The sequence below is a fragment of the Ranitomeya imitator genome, chromosome 7 (assembly GCF_032444005.1).
Source record: "Ranitomeya imitator isolate aRanImi1 chromosome 7, aRanImi1.pri, whole genome shotgun sequence".
Classification (NCBI taxonomy): domain Eukaryota; kingdom Metazoa; phylum Chordata; class Amphibia; order Anura; family Dendrobatidae; genus Ranitomeya; species Ranitomeya imitator.
Window position 1 is genome coordinate 177,892,917 of NC_091288.1, and position 22,683 is coordinate 177,915,599.

General features: G+C 47.4%; 1 protein-coding gene across 1 annotated transcript in view; it reads left to right on the top strand.

Annotated features, from left to right (window-relative positions):
* The window catches only part of LOC138645074 (BOS complex subunit NOMO1-like), an 81,288-nt gene that overhangs the window by 38,969 nt on the left and 19,636 nt on the right, over nucleotides 1-22,683 (top strand). The window contains exons 22-27 of the mRNA XM_069734115.1: nucleotides 901-1,027; nucleotides 1,133-1,246; nucleotides 9,944-10,071; nucleotides 12,029-12,170; nucleotides 14,908-14,991; nucleotides 17,210-17,320. Coding sequence (XP_069590216.1) covers nucleotides 901-1,027; nucleotides 1,133-1,246; nucleotides 9,944-10,071; nucleotides 12,029-12,170; nucleotides 14,908-14,991; nucleotides 17,210-17,320 — 706 coding nt within the window. The remainder of the gene's footprint in view (nucleotides 1-900; nucleotides 1,028-1,132; nucleotides 1,247-9,943; nucleotides 10,072-12,028; nucleotides 12,171-14,907; nucleotides 14,992-17,209; nucleotides 17,321-22,683) is intronic.

A 22,683-nucleotide genomic window follows, 5' to 3' on the forward strand; every position in this document is an offset into this window, starting at 1 on the left:
ATCAAGATCTTTTCACATTACGATTGAGCCTTGCATCGTATGTTGGGAAGATTTCCAGATATCTGTAGCCTCCAGTTTATGCACAAATGGCATCTTACATGTACCAGAAGTACCCATTAAAAATCAAGTGACACACACACACTCACACTCTGTATGTATGTGATAATTGCATCCTTTTGGCTCAAGACGGAGGAGGTATTGAATCTTGCATCTAAACGTATGTGAGAAATATGAATAGGGCCTATTAACCTTCATTTACCCATGAACAAGTGACATCTCGGCAAATTTCTGAAAGTTTAAAGGGGATTTTTTTTCTATTTAAGCGGAGTACCTCCCATTGCTCCTGTTCCGCTGATTCTGGAACAGTTTTCCGTTTACTTCTGTGGCCAAGTTTTGCCCCCTTGGTAATATAGGTAAAGAATGTTCCCTTCAAAAATGGGGCGTATACCACAGAACTTCTCTGTAGGTGCAGTCGTGTTTTGATTGGCCAGCAAGCGTCAGAGGAGTAAAAGCACACGCCCACAGAGAAGTTCTGTGCAATACGCCCAGGTGTTTGAAGGTGAAAATTTGCACCTTTTCTCTAGGAGGAATAACTTTGGAACAGAGGTGCATAGGAGAACATGAAAACCTGTTCCAGAATTAGTGGATCAGTGTCAATTGGAGCAGGTACTCTGTATTTAAATATCTACATAATGCATTTAAAGTGGATTTTAAGTAAAGTACCTGGTGCTGGGGGAGAATGCTAAATAATTCCTAACTGATCTAAAAAGCGTTCCTGAAATAAGGATAAAATCTTGTAAAATACAGCTAAGGTTGAAATGAACATTAAGTGAAGAAATGTTTGCGCCTGTGACTTTGCATTGTCTGTTTCTTCCCACATGTGACGACTGAATGGCACAGTGTGGGCCCATTACACAGCGACCTGGAGTACACCATCGCTGCCCAGAAAGAAGGCTTTGTCTTGACTGCTGTGGATGGAACTGTGGGAGACTTCAATGCTTTTGCTCTTGCAGGAGTTACGTTTGAGGTATCGGTATAGGTCACGTCACCTTGCCTTTCTAGAATTCTACTTGGTTTTATTTATTTTTTTTTAAAGATTTTCACCATGTTTTCTTTCTTTGATTCTGCATAGATCCGATCAGAAGACAAGCAGCCTCTGGCTGGAGTTCTCTTGTCTCTTAGTGGTGGGATGTTCCGCTCCAATCTCCTCACCCAGGACAATGGGATGTTAACCTTCTCAAACCTGGTAATACCAGCATTTTATTTACCACGTTCTGGTTTCTATATGGATGTGTACACACTGATAGTTGTATGCCGATGCTACTCCGCAGCATAATGCAAGCGAAAGGGGTCACATTCTTTAAAAAAAAAAATATTCTTAGTCTTCCTCTTTTCGGTGCTGAGTCCCCACTGCTGCTCCAGGTTTCTGTTGTTGTCTGCAGCACTGACATCCTGGTGACAGCACTTCAGCCAATTGGTGCGCTTAGCGCTGACATCCTGGTGACAGCACTGCAGCCAATTGGTGAGCTTAGCGCTGACATCCTGGTGACAGCACTGCAGCCAATTGGTGAGCTTAGCGCTGACATCCTGGTGACAGCACTGCAGCCAATTGGTGAGCTTAGAGCTGACATCCTGGTGACAGCACTGCAGCCAATTTGTGAGCTTAGCGCTGACATCCTGGTGACAGCACTGCAGCCAATTGGTGCGCTTAGCGCTGACATCCTGGTGACAGCACTGCAGCCAATTGGTGAGCTTAGAGCTGACATCCTGGTGACAGCACTGCAGCCAATTTGTGAGCTTAGCGCTGACAGCCTGGTGACAGCACTGCAGCCAATTGGTGAGCTTAGCGCTGACATCCTGGTGACAGCACTGCAGCCAATTGGTGAGCTTAGAGCTGACATCCTGGTGACAGCACTGCAGCCAATTGGTGAGCTTAGCGCTGACATTCTGGTGACAGCACTGCAGCCAATTGGTGAGCTTAGAGCTGACATCCTGGTGACAGCACTGCAGCCAATTGGTGAGCTTAGCGCTGACATCCTGGTGACAGCACTGCAGCCAATTGGTGAGCTTAGAGCTGACATCCTGGTGACAGCACTGCAGCCAATTTGTGAGCTTAGCGCTGACATCCTGGTGACAGCACTGCAGCCAATTGGTGAGCTTAGCGCTGACATCCTGGTGACAGCACTGCAGCCAATTGGTGAGCTTAGCGCTGACATCCTGGTGACAGCACTGCAGCCAATTGGTGAGCTTAGAGCTGACATCCTGGTGACAGCACTGCAGCCAATTGGTGAGCTTAGCGCTGACATCCTGGTGACAGCACTGCAGCCAATTGGTGAGCTTAGCGCTGACATCCTGGTGACAGCACTGCAGCCAATTGGTGAGCTTAGCGCTGACATCCTGGTGACAGCACTGCAGCCAATTGGTGAGCTTAGCGCTGACATCCTGGTGACAGCACTGCAGCCAATTGGTGAGCTTAGAGCTGACATCCTGGTGACAGCACTGCAGCCAATTGGTGAGCTTAGCGCTGACATCCTGGTGACAGCACTGCAGCCAATTGGTGAGCTTAGAGCTGACATCCTGGTGACAGCACTGCAGCCAATTGGTGAGCTTAGTGCTGACATCCTGGTGACAGCACTGCAGCCAATTGGTGAGCTTAGCGCTGACATCCTGGTGACAGCACTGCAGCCAATTGGTGAGCTTAGCGCTGACATCCTGGTGACAGCACTGCAGCCAATTGGTGAGCTTAGAGCTGACATCCTGGTGACAGCACTGCAGCCAATTGGTGAGCTTAGTTAATCTGCTTGAGTGGATGGCATGGGCTACTTGGAGCTGCTCATTGACTGTCGACGGTCGGTGCTGCAGACTATAACAGACACTGGAAGCAGTGGTGGAGACTTGGTGCTGGACCCAGGAAGGTGAAATTATTTTTTCTCTATCGCCTTTCATTGGGGGACACAGGAACCATGGGTGTATGCTGCTGCCACTAGGAGGCTGACACTATGCAAATAAAAAGTTAGCTCCTCCTCTGCAGTGTACACCCTACCGACAGGAAGTAGGATCTTCAGTTTAGCTTAGTGTCAGTAGGAGGTGGACACGGGTCTTTCATTAGACCCTTATCTACCTCAATGTGCGTCGTTCCTTTTCAGGTTTTCCGGAGGGATACAGGGTGAGCAGTCACACCTGTACTCCCACAATGCGGACTATGAGTACGGCGTGTACTGCCACCCCGTATCCTCATAGATCCCTCTCCAGGACCAAGATCCTAGCACACAAGCGTGCTGAGAAGTCCGGTCCTGGCTCCGTCCCCCACCCACTCGCCCACCAGAGCCTGTCGGTTGGAGGAGACGAGGACGTCCATCACACTCCGTGGACGTCTCAATCCCCTCAGGTTAGTAACTGCGTGGGATGTCTAAGGTGAGTATTTCCCCTAAATCTCCAGATCTTCCCCCCTTACTCTCTCGCTGTGTGGGGGAGTAGTAGTCCCTAGATGCGCTGCTCTATCCTCTATGGCGGCGCTGATCTCATTTTAAAAGGAATCCCAGGGGCAGCAAGACGTGCAGTAGCTCTGCACTACAGGTTATCCCCTTCTTCGGGGCCGCAGTGTCCTCCCTGCGGTCGCGCTGCGGCTGCAATGTCACTTTTCTGGCGGCGTCGGCACCGCTCCCCCCGGCGGCCGCCCTGCAGGCTTCGGCGCCGCAATCCTCTTTCCGGCGGCGCCGGCCTCTAATTTAGGTCCCGGCTTCTGCCGGGGCCTACTTCGGCGCCGCCTTCCGACCTCCCTGCGGCCCTGGCAGGCTGCCGCGCTGCTCTGCGGCACATTGTTCCAGGGCCGCGATCTCTTTTTCCGGCGGCGCCGGCCTCTAATTTAGGTCCCGGCTTCAGCCGGGGCCTACTTCGGCGCCGCCTTCCGACTATTCCGTCCTCCCTGCGGCCCTGGCAGGCTACCGCGCTGCTCTGCGGCACATTGTTCCGGGGCCGCGATCTTTTTCCAGCGGCGCCGGCCTCTAATTTAGGTCCCGGCTTCCGCCGGGGCCTACTTCCGGTACCGCGCTCCTCAACTTCCGCTTTCTTCGGGCGGGCTTTCTCCCGCCCGACAAACTGTGCCCTGCAATCTCTGCCCACCGGTGTCATCTGGGCGGACTCCGCCCCTTCCTCCACGTCGCAGCTGAGCACAGGGCAGGAGATTTCACACGCGCATTTTCACTGAGAGCGTTCATTTCTGGGGGCACAGCACATCTTCTGCGCGGATTACAACCAGAGGCCGCAGGGCAGCAGCTCCATCTTTCTGTTCCACTGCTGTTCTTCAGGCCTGCAGCAAGTTCCGAACAAGAGTGCCCCAGATATGTCTACCTGTTCTCCTAGGGGCTATCGTTCCTGAGGAGCATCTTCCAAGCCGTGCAGCCTTCCATCTGGACACCGCAGCGCCTGCCGTGAGTACCTCTGCACCGCAGTTTGACTCAAACCCCAGCCCCCCCCCCCCAATCCTCTGTCTCAGGGGCCGGAGTCACTTTTTCTTGTGTCTTAGTGAAACACTTTCAGGGTTCGCCTTGCAACCGCAAGCCTCTCTCAGGCAGGCCTACAGCAACCCACTTTATGTTCCCTGCTGCTCCGCCTCAGAGCGAAGTCCCCACCCCAGGCTGGGCCTCCCCTCTGTCTCTATCAGTAGCGGATCTCACACGGGTGTCCCAGACCCTTGTGTCCATGCTCGATCTGTTGCCCCTGCAGACTTCCGTAGTAGCCAGCGGGTCGCAAGAATCTCTGTCCGAGTCTTCCAATACAGGCCGCGAAAGATCCAGATGGGAACGCCGGTCTGAGTTCTCTTCTCGGTCCATCTCGCCCCACGGTCCTTCTCTGTGGTCGAGTTTCCCCTTATCCTCCCCCTCTCGGAGGGCGAGGCTTTTTATGATGTACCTTCGGAGGATAATTTGGGGCCGGAGTCGGACCATATCATAACATGAGGGATATGGTTCAAAGCCTCATTGGAGCGTCCAATCTGACCTGTGGCATCTAAGATTCCTCTACGGAACCCGCAGATCAGGCGGTTTCGTTTAGACGGTCTAAACTACCTCCCAAGGGATTCGTTCCTCATCCTGAATCGAGGAGCTTCTGGCCAGAGAAAGGGAGAATTCGACCAGACGTTCTCAAAGAGACAAGCGTCTTGGAGTCTCATATCTCTTTCCTCCGGATCTCATCGCCAACCGGTATGAGAGGCGATGGAGAACGACCTCTCCCTCTGTGGATCCGCCGACTGCTAGACTTGCCACTAAGACAGTCCTCACGCTGTCCGGTGGGGCGACTCTGACAGATTCCATCGATAGAATCATGGAATTCTTCGTGAATTTCGGCATCATCCCTATGCCCGGCTTTCGCTTCCACTTTGGTTTCGAAGTCGGTATCCGAAAGGGCTAAAACAATTCCGTTGGGACATTCAAGCCGGAGCTCCACCAGACTGGCTGGCGGAAGCTGCCACCCAGATTACTCACGCAGGGGTATAATTTGTTCCCTGGACGTCGCGTCTTCTGCCGCTCAGACACCCAGTAATGTTGTTGCCAGCTGTCGCTCTGTTTGGCTCAAGAGCCATCAAAGAAGTCCCTTACGAGCCTGCCCTTTTCAAGGATCACGTCCTTTTGGTTCCAAGCTGGACCAAATTATTAAGGACGCCACTGACGGCACCAGTTCTCTTCTTAGGCGGCAACTTCGGTCCTTTCGGCCTCTTTTTTTTTTTTTTTCGTCGTTTCGCGGCATCAGATTCCCTTTCGCAACAGAGGCCACAGGCACGTTAAGAGAAGAAGGTATTCTTCGACTCACTACTTCCTGGCGTTCCCGCTAGTCCTAAGGTGGATTCTCCAGGTCCAGGACTGGAAGTTCCACCTAGGCATGACCCACGACTAGACCCCAGCCCGTTTCTCAGGCTGGGCAGCCGTCTTCTGTTTCTAAGGGACGTCTGGGTCTCCTCAGTAGAGGACGCATGGGCCAGGGCACTTGTATCCTCTAGATACAAAATCTTCATTTCCGGCCCTGGGATCGTTTCCTTCAAATTCCAACCTCCAAGAGACCCCGCTCTAGTCCCGGGTCTCTTTACAGCCATTGTTTCCCTCATTAAATCCGGGGTAATCGTTCCCATCCCAGAACAGGAACAGTTCAACGTTTCACAGGCTTCTCTTCGAATCTTTTTGTACTGACAGAGGACGACAACGTTCGTCCCAGTCTGGATCTCGAATTGCTGAACAGGAAGTTTTGTCGGAGACCTTCAGGATGATATTCCCTCGTTCAGTAATCGCTTCCATGTAGGCTCAGGAATTTCGGTTTCAGGCGCCCGAAAGTCTATCCATCTTTCCCGACACTCTAGCCGTTGCGGGTGGCTCGCCAACAGGAAGAATTTCCGTCTTGTTCAGCGCCTCGTAGCTCCGGGCATATTCTTCGACGCTTGTCGGACCAGAGTCTTCCTTCCCAAAGACAGGATATCCCTCCTTTTGTCAGGAAGTTCGCTTGCTCCCCTCCTTTCCGATGGGCCTTAAAGGTCCTAAGGAGGTTGGTTGCAACATCGGAAGCAATTTTCCCTTCGCCCGTCTCATTCAAGACTTCTTCAGCAGGCTATGCTATCACAGGGGACAGGTCTGTCTTCTCCCTGCATCGTCCGATCCGGCTTTCTCCTGGGTCAGACGGTTCCTCGACTGGTGGCCGAGGTCACTTCTTTTATCCCACAGCAGATCCTTCACAGCATTTCCTTCCTTCCAGTTCCCTGGCAGGTGGTGACGACGGACGCCAGCCCGCTCGGCGGAGGCGCGGGGCTTTGTCACCTGTTCTTTTCAGGGTTGTAGGTCGGCGCAGGAGTCCTCTTTGCCGATCATTGTCCTCGAGTTCATCTTTCTGTCTTCCTTCACTGGGTAAGGATTCTCAGCAGCCTGCCAATTCGAATCCAGACAGACAATGACACAGCTGTGGCATATGTCTACCACCAGGGGTGGATTCGGCGTTCTCTGGCCTCGGCCGAGATTCCAGGATCCTCCTTTGGACAGAGGCAACGGTCCTGGGTAGCTCCGCAGTGCATGTCCCCGGTGTGGACATTTAGGCCGCCGACTTCCTCAGCCGCGAGGGCCTTGCGGCAGGGGAATGGTCCTTACTTCAGGAGGTTTCCTTTCATATTGCTCTTCGATGGGGGACTCCAGAGGTGGTCCTCATGGAGTCCCGATGGAACAGGAAGGTCCCCCGGGTCATCCCAAGGTCCCGCGATCCTCTCGCAGTGGTGTTGACACTCTGGCCATTCCTTGGTCGCAGTTCGTGCTCCCCTATCGGTTCCCTTGCTTTCCAAGCTGTCGAAAAGATCAAGGCGGGATAGGTGCCGGTCATTCTGATCGTCCCGGATTGGCCCAGGAGGTCTTGGTTTGCGGACATCGTCAATCTTCTCACGGACACCCCTGGTGCCTTCCAAACAGACCCGATCTGCTGTCTCAGGGTCCGATCTGCCACCCGAATTATCGGTCGCTCAGTTTAACGGCATGGCTGTGGACTCCACAGTTGTGAGAGCGTCTGGCCTTTCGGACCGGATGGGTCACACTATAATCCAGGCTAGGAAGCCTTCGTCTTCTTCCAGGATCTACTTTTCGTACCTGGAAGGCTTACTTTCGTTGATGCGAGTCCAACCGCTTGTCACTATGTCCTTTTCCCTGCCTTCCATGTGGTTTTCCTTCAGGCAGGACTGGATTTGGGCTTCGCTATCAGTTCTCTAAAGGGCCAGGTTCCTGCGCTCTTCTTCCCTTTAAGAAGACGTTCTCTTCTCAGCCACAGGCTAAGACCTTCCTTCGAGGAGTAGCCCACGCTGTCCCTCCATACAGGGCCTCTGTGGATTCATGGGCTTTAAAGGTTGTGCTGGTTGTTCTTAGGGGTTCCCCCTTTGAGCCTCTCAGGGAGTTTTCCCTGTCAGTTCTATCTCGGAAGGTGGCTCTCATCAGGGCCATCTCTTCGATCTGCCACGTTTTTGAGTTGGCGGCCATTTCTTGCCGACCTCCTTTCTCGATTTTTTTTTTTTTTTTTTTTTTTTTTTTTTCCACCAGGACAAGGTGGTCCCAGGCCTCCGCCTTCCTCCCTTTTTTCCACCTCAACGAGGACATCGTTTCTACATTTTGTCCAGCTCCGACTCACCCTCTGGAGCGATCGTTGAACAGTCCGGACCTCGTCAGGGCAGTGAGGATCTCCCTGGCTAGCACGGCCGCTTTCCGAAAGATGGATTCTCTTTTCGCCATCCCTGATGGCGTGCGTAGAGGCCTGCCGGCTTCCAAGGCGACTATTGCCTGCTCGATCAGAACGGCAATTTTGGAAGCTTACCGGGTCAAGAGCAGAGTGCCCCCTCCTGGGATTAAGGCTCACTCTACCCTACCCGGGCGGTCGGCGCTTCCAGTGCGGTACGTCACAAGGCTATCGCCGACTGCTTTGCAAAGCGGCAACCTGGTCTTCCATCCACACGTTTTGCCGAACTACAAGGTCCGTACCTATGCTTCGGCGGACACCAGCCTGGGCAGAAGGATCCTGCAGGCGGCAGTGGTGAGTCCTCGGACCTGATGGAAGTCCGTTTTTTCCCACCCCAGGGACTGCTTTGGGACGTCCCATGGTTCCTGTGCCCCCCAATGAAAGGCGATAGAGAAAACAGGATTTTTGGTTGCTTACCGTAAAATCTGTTTCTCGGAGCCTTCATTGGGGGACACAGCACCCTCCCAGGTTGAACATTTCTGTTTACTGTATACGTTTGAGTTCTTTGAACACTCTTTGAGTGTTTGAATCTGTTAATTTGTGGAGCGCCGTGGAATTTGTTGGCGCTCTGTAGATAAAGTTTATTATTATTATATTATTATTCTTTCTCTTTTACACGTTGCTTCTCCTACTGCTTTCTCACTAACTGAAGATCCTACTTCCTGTCGGTAGGGTGTACACTGCAGAGGAGGAGCTAACTTTTTATTTGCATAGTGTCAGCCTCCTAGTGGCAGCAGCATACACCCATGGTTCCTGTGTCCCCCAATGAAGGCTCCGAGAAACAGATTTTACGGTAAGCAACCAAAAATCCTGTTTTTTCCAAACTGCAGCTGAGGGAAGTGATTTTCTTAAACTGGAAAACCCTCTTTAAGCTGGCCATACACATTAGATGGCTTTCAACTGTCCACCCGACTACCCCATACTCTGCAGCACTCTGGTTCACCTGAGTATTTCTTGTGTTCTTTACGCGAGAGCCGCTGCCAAACTCCTCTGGCAAGTTCTTCTTTCCTAGAAAACAAAAGCCTAGTGATGAGTGAGCGTGTTGGGATAAGGTGTTATCGGAGCATGCTCAAGTGCTGACGGAGTGTTTTCAGCGTGCTCAAAAAATATGTTCGAGTTCCGGCGCCTGGATGTCTCGCGGCTGTTCGACTGCCGTAACACATGCAAGGATTTCCTAACAAACAGACTATCCATGCATGTTTTTCAGCTGTCGAACAGCCGCGAGACATGCAGGCGCAAGGACAAATCATTGGAGCATGCCGAAGACATTCGGTTAACATGCTTGGATAACACCTTATCTGAGCACGTCCACTCCTCACTACCAAAGGATTCGGCGACTTTATCCAACTGCCCCTTCCTTTTGTCCCCTCATTGTAATCTGTCGGTGGAGAGTTGGGTGGCCTCCATACTCATTAGATGGTTGGCTAATCACACCGAAATCTGTGTAATCATCTAAAGTTTCTGGGGCCTTCCTTTGCATCTCATCTGTGGTATGCAAGTGAGTAAAGCCCAAACTTCCAGATTGCACCCATTCCTACCTGTCAGACAGCTCCTAAGATACGGTAAGGGACAACCTGGTAATAAATCATTGCCTTCTTTCTGATCGTTTCCCTCTGGTATTCTGCCACCATGGGTGTATTCACAGGACATAGTTATGTACAAGTGAGTCTTAATTTTTTTCCTCTTCTCCTTTCAGAGCCCCGGTCAGTATTACTTCAAGCCTATGATGAAAGAGTTCCGTTTTGAGCCTTCGTCTCAGATGATAGAAGCACAAGAAGGGCAGAATTTGAAGATTAAAATCACTGGATACAGGACGGCATACAGGTCACCACTACTACCTGCGCAAATTTCCGATACTGGATATTGTTTCCCAAAGGGAACCTGTTATTTTTTTTTTATTGATTGCTTACATCGACATACTTTTTATTTTTGTGTGTGTGCCACCACAATTGTGCAATGAGCCCCAACATTCTGAATACATTAACACTGATCCACAAAAATTACTTTTAGGCCAGGATCACTTAGATGCACTTGCTATAATTGTGGCTCCTGCGTGCATGTAAACTGTACCCTGGGCAACGTTGGTCAAGGTACAAGCGATTTTCCATACAAACTAAAGATTTACGGACCTACGTTTAATGGGTGGAAAAAGCGCATGTAATGACAGGAAGACCCCAGACCCCTCTGCGATGCACATGGGTGCACATAGCTGCACACTCACCTGGTCATGTCCACAATGTGCCGAATTGACTGACCCAATAATTTTAACGCTTGTCATTACTTTTTCTACTGCATTTAAAAAAAAAAAAAAAAAAAAAAAAAAATGGAGATTAATCAGAGTAGCCAATCAGCCCTGTATAACGTTATTGAATGAAAGCAAGGTATACAAAAAATGTATTTATAATGTCTTCGTTTTCTATCCTAATGAGGGCTTTCAATCGTTGATGGGGTGTTGGTTGCCCCAGACTAGTCAGACCTCTTTTCATGTTATCACGCCCCTGTGGGTGTGATAGCGTAATTTGCCCGAGCGGCGTCATCGGCTCACTCCCAATACATTTGTACTTGAGGTTTATGAGTCCTGAAGGCAGCGTGTGGTGGTATACGACGTTGCCACATTGCACAGTTTGCCGATTTGCTCGACTCGCACTCTAACTATAAATTTCTTCCATCATAATACTGAGTGTGGCAGTTTTTAGATCGCTTTTTATCGATTATTACAGTTCTTTTAAAATAATGCAGCATACTCAAACATCGTTGAGTACCGTATATGGATATGACTGCAAGAAAAAGATAAAAATATGCATCTCAGGCCGTACACCTTATTGTCCTAAAGGGGGACCACCACCCCCCAAGCCCCCCCCCCCCAGCTCCCCTGACATGTCATTTTTGGAAATACACGTATTTCTCATGAAATAAAAATTCAGAAGCCTCTTTTGATGAAAGATGTCTCTATACAGTTTTCTCTGTAATGCTTGGAAACTTAATGTTTGTTCTTCTGGTGCGCACGGCTCCTCGTCCTCCCGGCTTCCTGGATAACACCGTGCGGTGCGTTCCTGAGGATTGACCATTCGGACTAGAGGCTTGGCTCAGTGGGACTAAAACTGGCCCAGTCCACCAATCCGTCCAACGCTTCCAACCTGTAAGGCATAGTGCCTGCAAGCATCTTGTTCTCATTCCCTAGGTAACTGGCCACTTAAGAACTTGAGGCAAGCCCTTTAATGAAAAAATTGACAATTGGATGTATCCCCAGTCCATGGGGTACCCTACCCTATCTCTGCAAGGTGTAAAGCTGTGATTGGTGCTGACAAGTCAGATTGAGTAGAAAACCCATCCTTGTCTGTTAGGCATGAGACCACTAAACTACCAGGATGCCGTTGTGGGGCTCAGCCTTCCAAACATGCCTCTGCCAAAACTGGATGTTGGGTTCTCAAAAGACTAGGGCTCATCTTCTCGATGTTGTACGTGTGTCGGCAGTGGGTGCATTGCCATTGAACAGATACAGTACAACTTCTCAGCTTCATTTGTAACACTGACCAGACTCATCCCGGATCAAATCTATTAAAATCAAATACCGCTATGTTTTCACATGGGTTTGTACGAACGATGCTGGTTCATTTGCCCCAAACCCAATGACAGGTTTCCTTTAATAGATTTATATGTGCACACGTGGGAACAAGTATTCAGTATCTATGGTTTCGTGTCAAATGACAAAAAAAAAATCAAATTCTAGACAATGAATTTGTTGTTGAGTTTCTGAATTTTCTTTCCCATCTCTTTGTAGTTGTTATGGGACCGTTTCCTCTCTAAATGGTGAACCTGAGCAAGGAGTGTCGGTGGAAGCTATAGGCCAAAACGATTGCTCCATTTATGGTGAAGACACTGTCACGGATGATGAGGGCAGATTCAGGCTTCGAGGATTACGGGTTAGTATCTGTATCTCACCTGTAAGGGGCAGAATATAACTTTCTCCTTCGCCACATACGCTAACTGATATCGACAGGCTTTAGTCACCTATTATAACTGATATCGACAGGCTTTAGTCATCTACGCTAACTAGTGATGAGCGAATATACTCGTTGCTTGGGTTTTCCCAAGCACGCTGGGGTGATCTCCCAGTATTTGTTAGTTGTCGGAGAATTCGTTTTCGTCGTGCAGCTGCATGATTTGCGGCTGCTAGACAGGCCGAGTACATGTGATTGCCTGTTTTGAAGGGAGTTCCCACATGTATTCAGGCTGTCCATCAGCCTTAAATCATGCAGCGGAGGTGACAAAAACAAAATCTCCGAGCACTAGCAAACACTCGGAGATCACCCAAGCATGCTCGGGAAAACCCGAGCAACGAGTATACTCGCTCATCACAAATATCTCGCTGAGGATCTGTTTATACCAAGGAAGGTGACGGGCACAAGGGGGCATTCTTTGCGTCTGGAGGAGAGAAGGTTTTTCCACCAACATAGAAGAGGATTCTTTACTGTTAGGGCAGTGAGAATCTGGAATTGCTTGCCTGAGGAGGTGGTGATGGCGAACTCAGTCGAGGGGTTCAAGAGAGGCCTGGATGTCTTCCTGGAGCAGAACAATATTGTATCATACAATTATTAGGTTCTGTGGAAGGACGTAGATCTGGGGATTTATTATGATGGAATATAGGCTGAACTGGATGGACAAATGTCTTTTTTCGGCCTTACTAACTATGTTACTATGTTACTAATGCTAACTGATCTCGACAGGCTTTATTTAGTCTCCTATGCTAACTGATCTCGACAGGCTTTAATCACCTACGCCAACTGATATCGACAGGCTTTAGTCATCTACGCTTACTGATATCGACAGGCTTTAGTCATCTACGCTTACTGATATCGACAGGCTTTAGTCACCTATGCTAACTGATCTCGACAGGCTTTAATCACCTACGCTAACTGATCTCGACGGCCTTTAGTCACCTATGCTAACTGATCTCGACAGGCTTTAGTCATCTACGCTTACTGATATCGACAGGCTTTAGTTACCTCTGCTAACTGATCTCGACAGGCTTTAGTCACCTACGCTAACTGATCTCGACAGGCTCTAGTCACCTATGCCAACTGATATCGACAGGCTTTAGTCACCTATGCCAACTGATCTCGACAGGCTTTAGTTATCTACGCTAACTGATCTCGACAGGCTTTAGTCACCTATGCTAACTGATCTCGACAGGCTTTAGTCACCTATGCTAACTGATCTCGACAGGCTTTAGTCACCTATGCTAACTGATCTCGACAGGCTTTAGTCACCTATGCTAACTGATATCGACAGGCTTTAGTCATCTACGCTAACTGATCTCGACAGGCTTTAGTCATCTACGCTAACTGATCTCGACAGGTTTTAGTCATCTACGCTAACTGATCTCGACAGGCTTTAGTCATCTACGCTAACTGATCTCGACGGCCTTTAGTCACCTACGCTAACTGATCTCGACAGGTTTTAGTCATCTACGCTAACTGATCTCGACAGGCTTTAGTGATCTACGCTAACTGATCTCGACAGGCTTTAGTCACCTATGCTAACTGATCTCGACAGGCTTTAGTCACCTATGCTAACTGATATCGACAGGCTTTAGTCATCTACGCTTACTGATATCGACAGGCTTTAGTCACCTATGCTAACTGATCTCGACAGGCTTTAGTCACCTATGCCAATTGATATCGAGAGGCTTTAGTCACCTATGCCAATTGATATCGACAGGCTTTAGTCATCTACGCTAACTGATCTCGACGGCCTTTAGTCACCTATGCTAACTGATCTCGACAGGCTTTAGTCACCTATGCTAACTGATCTCGACAGGCTTTAGTCACCTATGCCAATTGATATCGACAGGCTTTAGTCACCTATGCTAACTGATCTCGACAGGCTTTAGTCACCTATGCTAACTGATATCGACAGGCTTTAGTCACCTATGCTAACTGATCTCGACAGGCTTTAGTCACCTATGCTAACTGATCTCGACAGGCTTTAGTCACCTATGCTAACTGATATCGACAGGCTTTAGTCATCTACGCTAACTGATCTCGACAGGCTTTAGTCATCTACGCTAACTGATCTCGACGGCCTTTAGTCACCTACGCTAACTGATCTCGACAGGTTTTAGTCATCTACGCTAACTGATCTCGACAGGCTTTAGTCATCTACGCTAACTGATCTCGACAGGCTTTAGTCATCTACGCTAACTGATCTCGACGGCCTTTAGTCACCTACGCTAACTGATCTCGACAGGTTTTAGTCATCTACGCTAACTGATCTCGACAGGCTTTAGTCACCTATGCTAACTGATCTCGACAGGCTTTAGTCACCTATGCTAACTGATATCGACAGGCTTTAGTCATCTACGCTTACTGATATCGACAGGCTTTAGTCACCTATGCTAACTGATCTCGACAGGCTTTAGTCACCTATGCCAATTGATATCGACAGGCTTTAGTCACCTATGCCAATTGATATAGACAGGCTTTAGTCATCTACGCTAACTGATATTGACAGGATTTAGTCACCTATGCTAACTGATCTCCACGGGATTTAGTCACCTATGCTAACTGATATCGACAGGATTTAGTCCCTTTCATTTTTGTGAGCCTCTAGTATTTCCAGAAGTGACCAGTTATATCAGTGCTTTCCATTTGTTTCCAGCCTGGATGCACCTACCATGTGCAGTTGAAGGCTGAAGGAAATGACCATATTGAACGTGCTTTGCCTTCATATCGGGTAATACAGGTAAGTTCAGAAAATTCTTGTAAATTATTTTGTATTGTTTTCTCATTTTTCTCTTAATTATTGTGCCTCCCTGGTATCTGCCTTACTATGCCCTCATCATACTATATGTGCAGCAATTTCATGAGATCCATGTATTTTTCGCTAGTGGTGTAGAAGTCGGGACCTTATAAACTTCATGCCTTTGCGGTACGGCTTCTGAACGGCTCTACATGCGCTGACTTCCTGCAGAGCCTGTTATAAACTCTGGTAGGCACTGTTTATATACAACAGCCAATTAGAGGAGGCAGAACTGCATGGAGGCGGGAGAGAGCAGCAGCTAGGACCAATAATAAGACAGAGGGGGTGTGGCTCAGACTCACTGTAGGCACTGTAACCAAGCTGTAGTCACAAATCATAGCTCTACCTTAGGGAGCTGAGATAGAATCCAAGCTATACAATACATGCTAAATATATTGCAGAAACAAATGGCAGGTTCTAGACCCCCGTGTGGACTAAAGGTACCGTCACACTAGACGATATCGCTAGCGATCCGTGACGTTGCAGCGTCCTCGCTAGCGATAGCGTCCAGTGTGCCAGGCAGCAGCGATCAGGCCCCTGCTGGGAGATCGCTGGTCGGGGAAGAAAGTCCAGAACTTTATTTGGTTGCTGGATCACCCGCAGACATCGCTGAATCGGCGTGTATGACACCGATTCAGCGATGTCTTCACTGGTAACCAGGGTAAACATCGGGTAACTAAGCGCAGGGCCGCGCTTAGTAACCCGATGTTTACCCTGGTTACCATCCTAAAAGTAAAAAAAACAAACAGTACATACTTACCTACAGCCGTCTGTCCTCCAGTGCTGCGCTCTGCTCTCCTCCTGTACTGGCTGTGAGCGTCGGTCAGCCGGAAAGCAGAGCGGTGACGTCACCGCTCTGCTTTCCGGCCGCTGTGCTCACACAGACAGTACAGGAGGAGAGCAGAGCGCAGCGCTGGAGGACAGACGGCTGTAGGTAAGTATGTAGTGTTTGTTTTTTTTTACTTTTAGGATGGTAACCAGGGTAAACATCGGGTTACTAAGCGCGGCCCTGCGCTTAGTTACCCGATGTTTACCCTGGTTACCGGCATCGTTGGTCGCTGGAGAGCGGTCTGTGTGACAGCTCTCCAGCGACCAAACAGCGACGCTGCAGCGATCCGGATCGTTGTCGGTATCGCTGCAGCGTCGCTAAGTGTGACGGTACCTTAAGACTTTAAAAGAAAAAATCTAAAAATTCACCCACCTTTAAATATAACAAATAAGAATATATGGTATTCGTTGTGTAGCTGATGTATGAAAATACTAAAATATTTAACACTTAAGGTAAATGCTGTAAAGAAAAAGAAAAGTTGAAATGATCAATATTGCTTTTTTTTGGCCACTGCACCTCCCACAAAAAAAAAAGCATTAAAATGGTCACCTCCTCATATGTGCTTAAAGGGAACCTGTCACCTGAATTTGGCGGGACTGGTTTTGGGTCATATGGGCGGAGTTTTCGGGTGTTTGATTCACCCTTTCTTTACCCGCTGGCTGCATGCTGGCTGCAATATTGGATTGAAGTTCATTCTCTGTCCTCCATAGTACACGCCTGCACAAGGCAAGATTGCCTTGTGCAGGCATGTACTATGGAGGACAGAGAATGAACTTCAATCCCACATTGCAGCCAGCATGCAGCCAGCGGGTAAGGAAAGGGTGAATCAAACACCCGAAAACTCCGCCCATATGACCCAAAACCAGTCCCGCCAAATTCAGGTGACAGAGTCCCTTTAAAAGTGGTATAATTAAAACTACAGCAAGGTCTTGTGTGTGTATATGTATGTGTATATCTATCTATCTATATCTATCTATATATATGTGTGTGTGCATATATATATATATATATATATATATATATATATATATATATATATATATATATATATTCTAGTTAAATATTTTTTCTAGTTTCTAAAATAATAATAATAAATAATCTTATGCAGGTTTAGTATTGCCATAATTGTACTTTCCTGGAGCATCCTATTACTAAGACCATAATATGAAATCCAAAATGCAATGGTGGGATTTATTTTTGTATACATTTGGGTTTATGATAGCATTTCTACATGCATCTCGAATATAAACAGCATTTTTTTAATCCGCAGCTTGGCGTATAATGCATACTATAGTCTCCAATAACATGTTACTCTTTTTATTTGTATGAAAGGTTGGAGATAACGATATAGAAGATATTAACATTATCGCTTTCCGACAAATCAACCAATTTGATCTGAGTGGAAATGTCATGACTTCCCCTGAACACCTCTCCACACTATTGGTAAGTCACAGCCTTTATACAAACATTGGGAATATTCCCCTGCTTGTATAATAATATTTTAAGCCTTAGTGGCCAAAAACCGTTTATTTTTTATCATACACCAAGAGTTTATTGTATCTGTATGTGTGTCTGTGTACAGTTTTATATATCAGCGCAGTATATGATGTGACCACCAGGGGGCACTCCTGTTCTTCACATATGGCGGACACTTTTATTCAAAAAAATGCTTGTTGAATGTGGCAATTTTATTTTTTTTTGTACCTGACATTGGTGCTTATTTAGAATAGACAACTTTTTGCCAAAAATGGCACTCCCATTAGCGTTACATTGGAATGGGTTTGGTGGATGATTCGATGAAAATACCCTCAAACAAAGGAAAGATCAACTTGAAATTAAAAGGACATTTCTTTGGGTATTTAAGCGGAATCTGTCAGCAGGTTTTTGATACCTCATCTGCGAGCAGCCTGATGTGGGCAAAGCGAAGCCGAATCCAACATTGTATCGCTTAGTTTACTATCAGAGTATTGCGACTTAGCAAGAAGCACAGCTGAGGAAGCTAACCCCGCCCACACCAGGCTCACTTTACATATAGTCTATAGACAGTGAGCTGCTCATCACAGCAGGAGGCGTGGCCAGACCAGAGGGCATGCACTGCTGTGTCCCAGCAATGAAAAGCTCCTAGTGCTAACAATCATTGCAAGCAAACAAAACCAAGGAGCTAGATAAGAGAGGCATCACTGAAATCTGTGTTTTAACGCCTACTCCTGCTGTCTTCAGATTACATATTGAAAACGTGCTGACAGATTCCCTTTAAAAAAAATTGTTTTAATTTTTTGTTGTATTTTTTTCTTAAAGTGAACCCATCAGCAGGATTGTGCACAGTATCCTACAGACAGTGTCAGGTCGGCGCCGTTATACTGATTACAATGAGTAATTTTTTGTTATACACCTCAGGAAAAGCTCAACAACATGTAGTAATTACACATTACACATGCGATTATGCTGCAGCGCAGGCGCCACGGCTGCACCTGCCTGCAGAAGGCTGTTTTTTTTTTTTTTTAATTTTGTTATTAGTCAGTGTGTGATGGCATTCATTATGCAAACTAGGGGGCGGGTCAGTGAGGGATCAGTGATCTATCAGCAGTTTGCATTAGGACTAGCTAATCAGAGCACCACATGAAGACCCCCACAGGCCGCCCCGGAGACGAACATATCATTAACTCAAAACTGAAAAGAAATATTAAACAACAACCACAAGACGGATTTCATCACCAGGTATCACTGTAATCACTATAACGGCGCCGACCTGACACTGTCTGTAGATTACTGAGCACAATCCTGCTGACGGGTTCTCTTTAAATTCAGCTATATACTATACATTTAAAAATTAGATCTAGCATTGATCAGAAAGGATCTAAAGTCCTGATGGAAGGGTCAGCTCACTTTACTGTTGCTGTAAAGTAATCCCATTATAATAATAATTGGAGGATTAGAGCGTTTGGCAAATGACTGGAAGCTTTTATCTTTCTCTTGATGAGACCAGGTATACCGTTAACAGACAGACAGGAAAAACACAAGTGAAAAAATATGCAGGATAAATATAGGATCATCAGAGCAAAGCCCGAGAGAGTCACATCAAGACAAATCCACTCTGGGCATATATCCCCCAAATTTACAGATTGGAAACATTACATTTGGCTAGTTAGGTGCTCAGTGTTATCTGTTTCTGGGAAAGTTGGATAATGGTAGTCAATTATATCATCTTCTCACCTCCTTTTTACATATCAGAAATCATTGCATAGGATATAAGACCGATTATATATATATATATATATATATATATATATATATATATATATATATATATATATATATATATATTAGTTATTGAACCCGTTCTACGCCCGGGTGGCGAGCATTTATATTGGTATATGGTCTCCATCCTGGTATGTACTGCTACCATCCTGTGCCCCCATCTTGTCATGTGCTGCTCCCACTCTGCGCCCCCATCTTGTCATGTGCTGCTCCCACTCTGCGCCCCCATCTTGTCATGTGCTGCTCCCATCCTGTGCCCCCATTCTGTCATGTGCTGCTCCCATCCTGCGCCCCCATTCTGTCATGTGCAGTAAAAGTCACTGGCTTGCTGCGCTGACATATTTTCTATATATATTCAGTAGAAAGTGGCTGGATTGCTCCGCTGACGTATTTTATGTATAGATTATAAAAATTGGTGCTGGACTGCGCAGGTGCCGATTCCTGGGCCACAATCCTCATCCCCGTATGCGTAACGCATGCACCATTTCCGACGGAGGATTCATGTTCTGGCCTCCGGCCTGAAGAGACCCAGCGGTAATACCGGATAGGTACCGTATATACTCGAGTATAAGCCGAGAACATTAATTTTGCCACAAAAAACTGGGAAAACTTAATGACTCAAGTATAAGCCTAGGGTGGGAAATGCAGCAGCTACCGGTAAATTTCAAAAATAAAAATAGATACCAATAAAATTAATTGAGACATCAGTAGGTTAAGTGTTTTTGAATATCCATATTGAATCAGGAGCCCCATCTAATGCTCCATAAAGTTCATGATGGGCCCCATAAGATGCTCCATACATAATACGCCCCATATAATGCTGCATAAAGTTCATGATGGGCCCCATAAGATGCTCCATACATAATACGCTCCATATAATGCTCCATAAAGTTCATGATGGCCCCATAAGATGCTCCATACAAAAATATGCCCCATAGAATGCTGCACAAAGGTTAATAATGGCCCCATAACATGCTCCATATTTAAATACGCTCCATATAATGCTGCACAAAGGTTAATGATGGCCCTATAAGATGCTCCATAGCATAATATGCCCCATATGATGCTCCATAAAGGTTGATGGCCCTATAAGATGCTCCATAGCATAATATGCCCCATATGCTGCTCCATAAAGGTTGATGGCCCAATAAGATGCTCCATTGAATAATATGCCCCATATGCTGCTCCATAAAGGTTGATGGCCCCCATAAGATGCTCCATAGCCTAATATTACCCGTATGCTGCTCCATACAGATGCTCCATAGCATAATATGCCCCGTATGGTGCTCCGTAAAGGTTGATGGCCCTATAAGATGCTCCATAGCATAATATGCCTCACATGCTGCTCCATACAGGTTGATGGCCCTATAAGATGCTCCATAGCATAACATGCCCCGTATGCTGCTCCGTAAAGGTTGATAGCCCAATAAGATGCTCCATAGAATAATATGCCCCGTATGCTGCCCCATAAAGGTTGATGGCCCCATAAGATGCTCCATAGAATAATATGCCTCATATACTGTTCCATAAAGGTTGATGGCCCCCATAAGATGCTCCATAGAATAATATGCCCCATATACTGCTCCATAAAGGTTGATGGTCTCATAAGATGCTCCATAGAATAATATGCCCCATATACTGCTCCATAAAGGTTGATGGCCTCATAAGATGCTCCATACAGGTTGATGGCCCTATAAGATGCTCCATATCATAATATGCCCCATAAAATGCTCCATGGAATAATATGCCCCGTATGCTGCCCCATAAAGGTTGATGGCCCCATAAGATGCTCCATAGAATAATATGCTCCATATACTGCTCCATAAAGGTTGATGGCCCCATAAGATGCTCCATAGAATAATATGCCCCATATACTGCTCCATAAAGGTTGATGGCCCCATAAGATGCTCCATAGAATAATATGCCCCATATACTGCTCCATAAAGGTTGATGGCCCCCATAAGATGCTCCATAGAATAATATGCCCCATATACTGCTCCATAAAGGTTGATGGCCCCATAAGATGCTCCATAGAATAATATGCCCCATATACTGCTCCATAAAGGTTGATGGCCTCCATACGATGCTCCATAGCCTAATATTACCCGTATGCTGCTGCTGCTGCAGTAAAAAAAAAATAAAAATTACATACTAACCTCTCGTTGCTGGGTGCTGGGGGCCTGAGCAGGCGGGGACACCGGCGCACAATGGGGGTCAGGTGCCGGAGTCGCCGCTGGCGATATCCGCGCACCGCTCTGTCTTCCAGGTCCTCTGGCTGTGACTGTTCATGCAGGGGGTGCGCACTAACCACGTCATTGCGCCCTCTGATCTGAACGTCTGATCGCGGTATGCGTTCAATGCTTACGTATACCTCGATCTCCTGGGCCACAATCTCCATCCCTGGATGCGTAACTCTGTGGGGTCCAGACTGCACAGTCTATAAAGGCTTCGGACAGACTGACGCTCCCAGCGTTATAGATATCAGAATGCGTCATTGAGCTGTGACCCAGCTTTCCCAGAAGCAGTCTCAGAACATATTACTGAGCTGCTATCCAGCTTTCCTAGTGATGGCAGCAGTCAAAGAATGTACCATTGCTAATCTGTAACCCAGCTTTACCACTGCCTGCGTTTGACAGCACTGATCCAAGTAGCAGGAAAGCTGGGTTACTGCTCCGTAGTCTGAGGTGACTCCTAAGCTTTGTAATGTGGCCTCCTTATATTAATCTAATGCCCTACACCAGAGGTCTCAAACTGCATTCCTCGAGGGCTGCAAACAGGTCATGTTTTCAGGATTTCCTTGTATTGCACAGGTGATAATTTAATCACCTGCAGAGAATGATTCCAGCACCTTGTGCAATGCTAAGGAAATCTTGAAAACACGCATGGTTTGAGGCCCTCGAGGAATGCAGTTTGAGACCCCTGCCCTACACCTTTCATATTCAGGAGCTTATACCTCATGTTGCACCCTTCGTGCAGGAGGTGGGATGCTCAGTCATATCCCCCTATAGGTCCATTTACACTGTGTGATTGTGAAAGATCTTTCCTAGGAACGCTCGTTTCCCCATAATCTTGCAGTGTAGACAGGCTGCTGCCGATCACCCAATGAACAAGTGAAACGCTTGTTCGCGAAGTTAAATGATCTTTTGCCTAGCGCCCAAAATATTTTTTTTTCTTGGCAGCACATCTTTTGTGTAAACAGGGCTTGTGCTGCCGAGAACAATGGAAGCCTATGTGCACCCCTGCCGATCAGCTGTTTTCTGTGCGAGTTATGGGCGGAAGTGCTCCGTTGCAGAACTGCACAGCTCCGTCAGCTGTATAGTGGTTGCGGCCGGGTAGTGCATGTACGCCCCCTACTGATTTGATTAGGAGGTGCATGTACCCGACTGCAACCGCTATGCAGCTGTTGCAACTGATGCCGCCGGGAACAGCTCATCGGTGAGGTGCTGGGTCTCACACCACCACGGATCAGATTTTGATGACCTATCCTAAGGGTCCATTTAGACTAACTGACCGGTGGCACTATGCTCCCGCCAGTTACTGAACTTTTA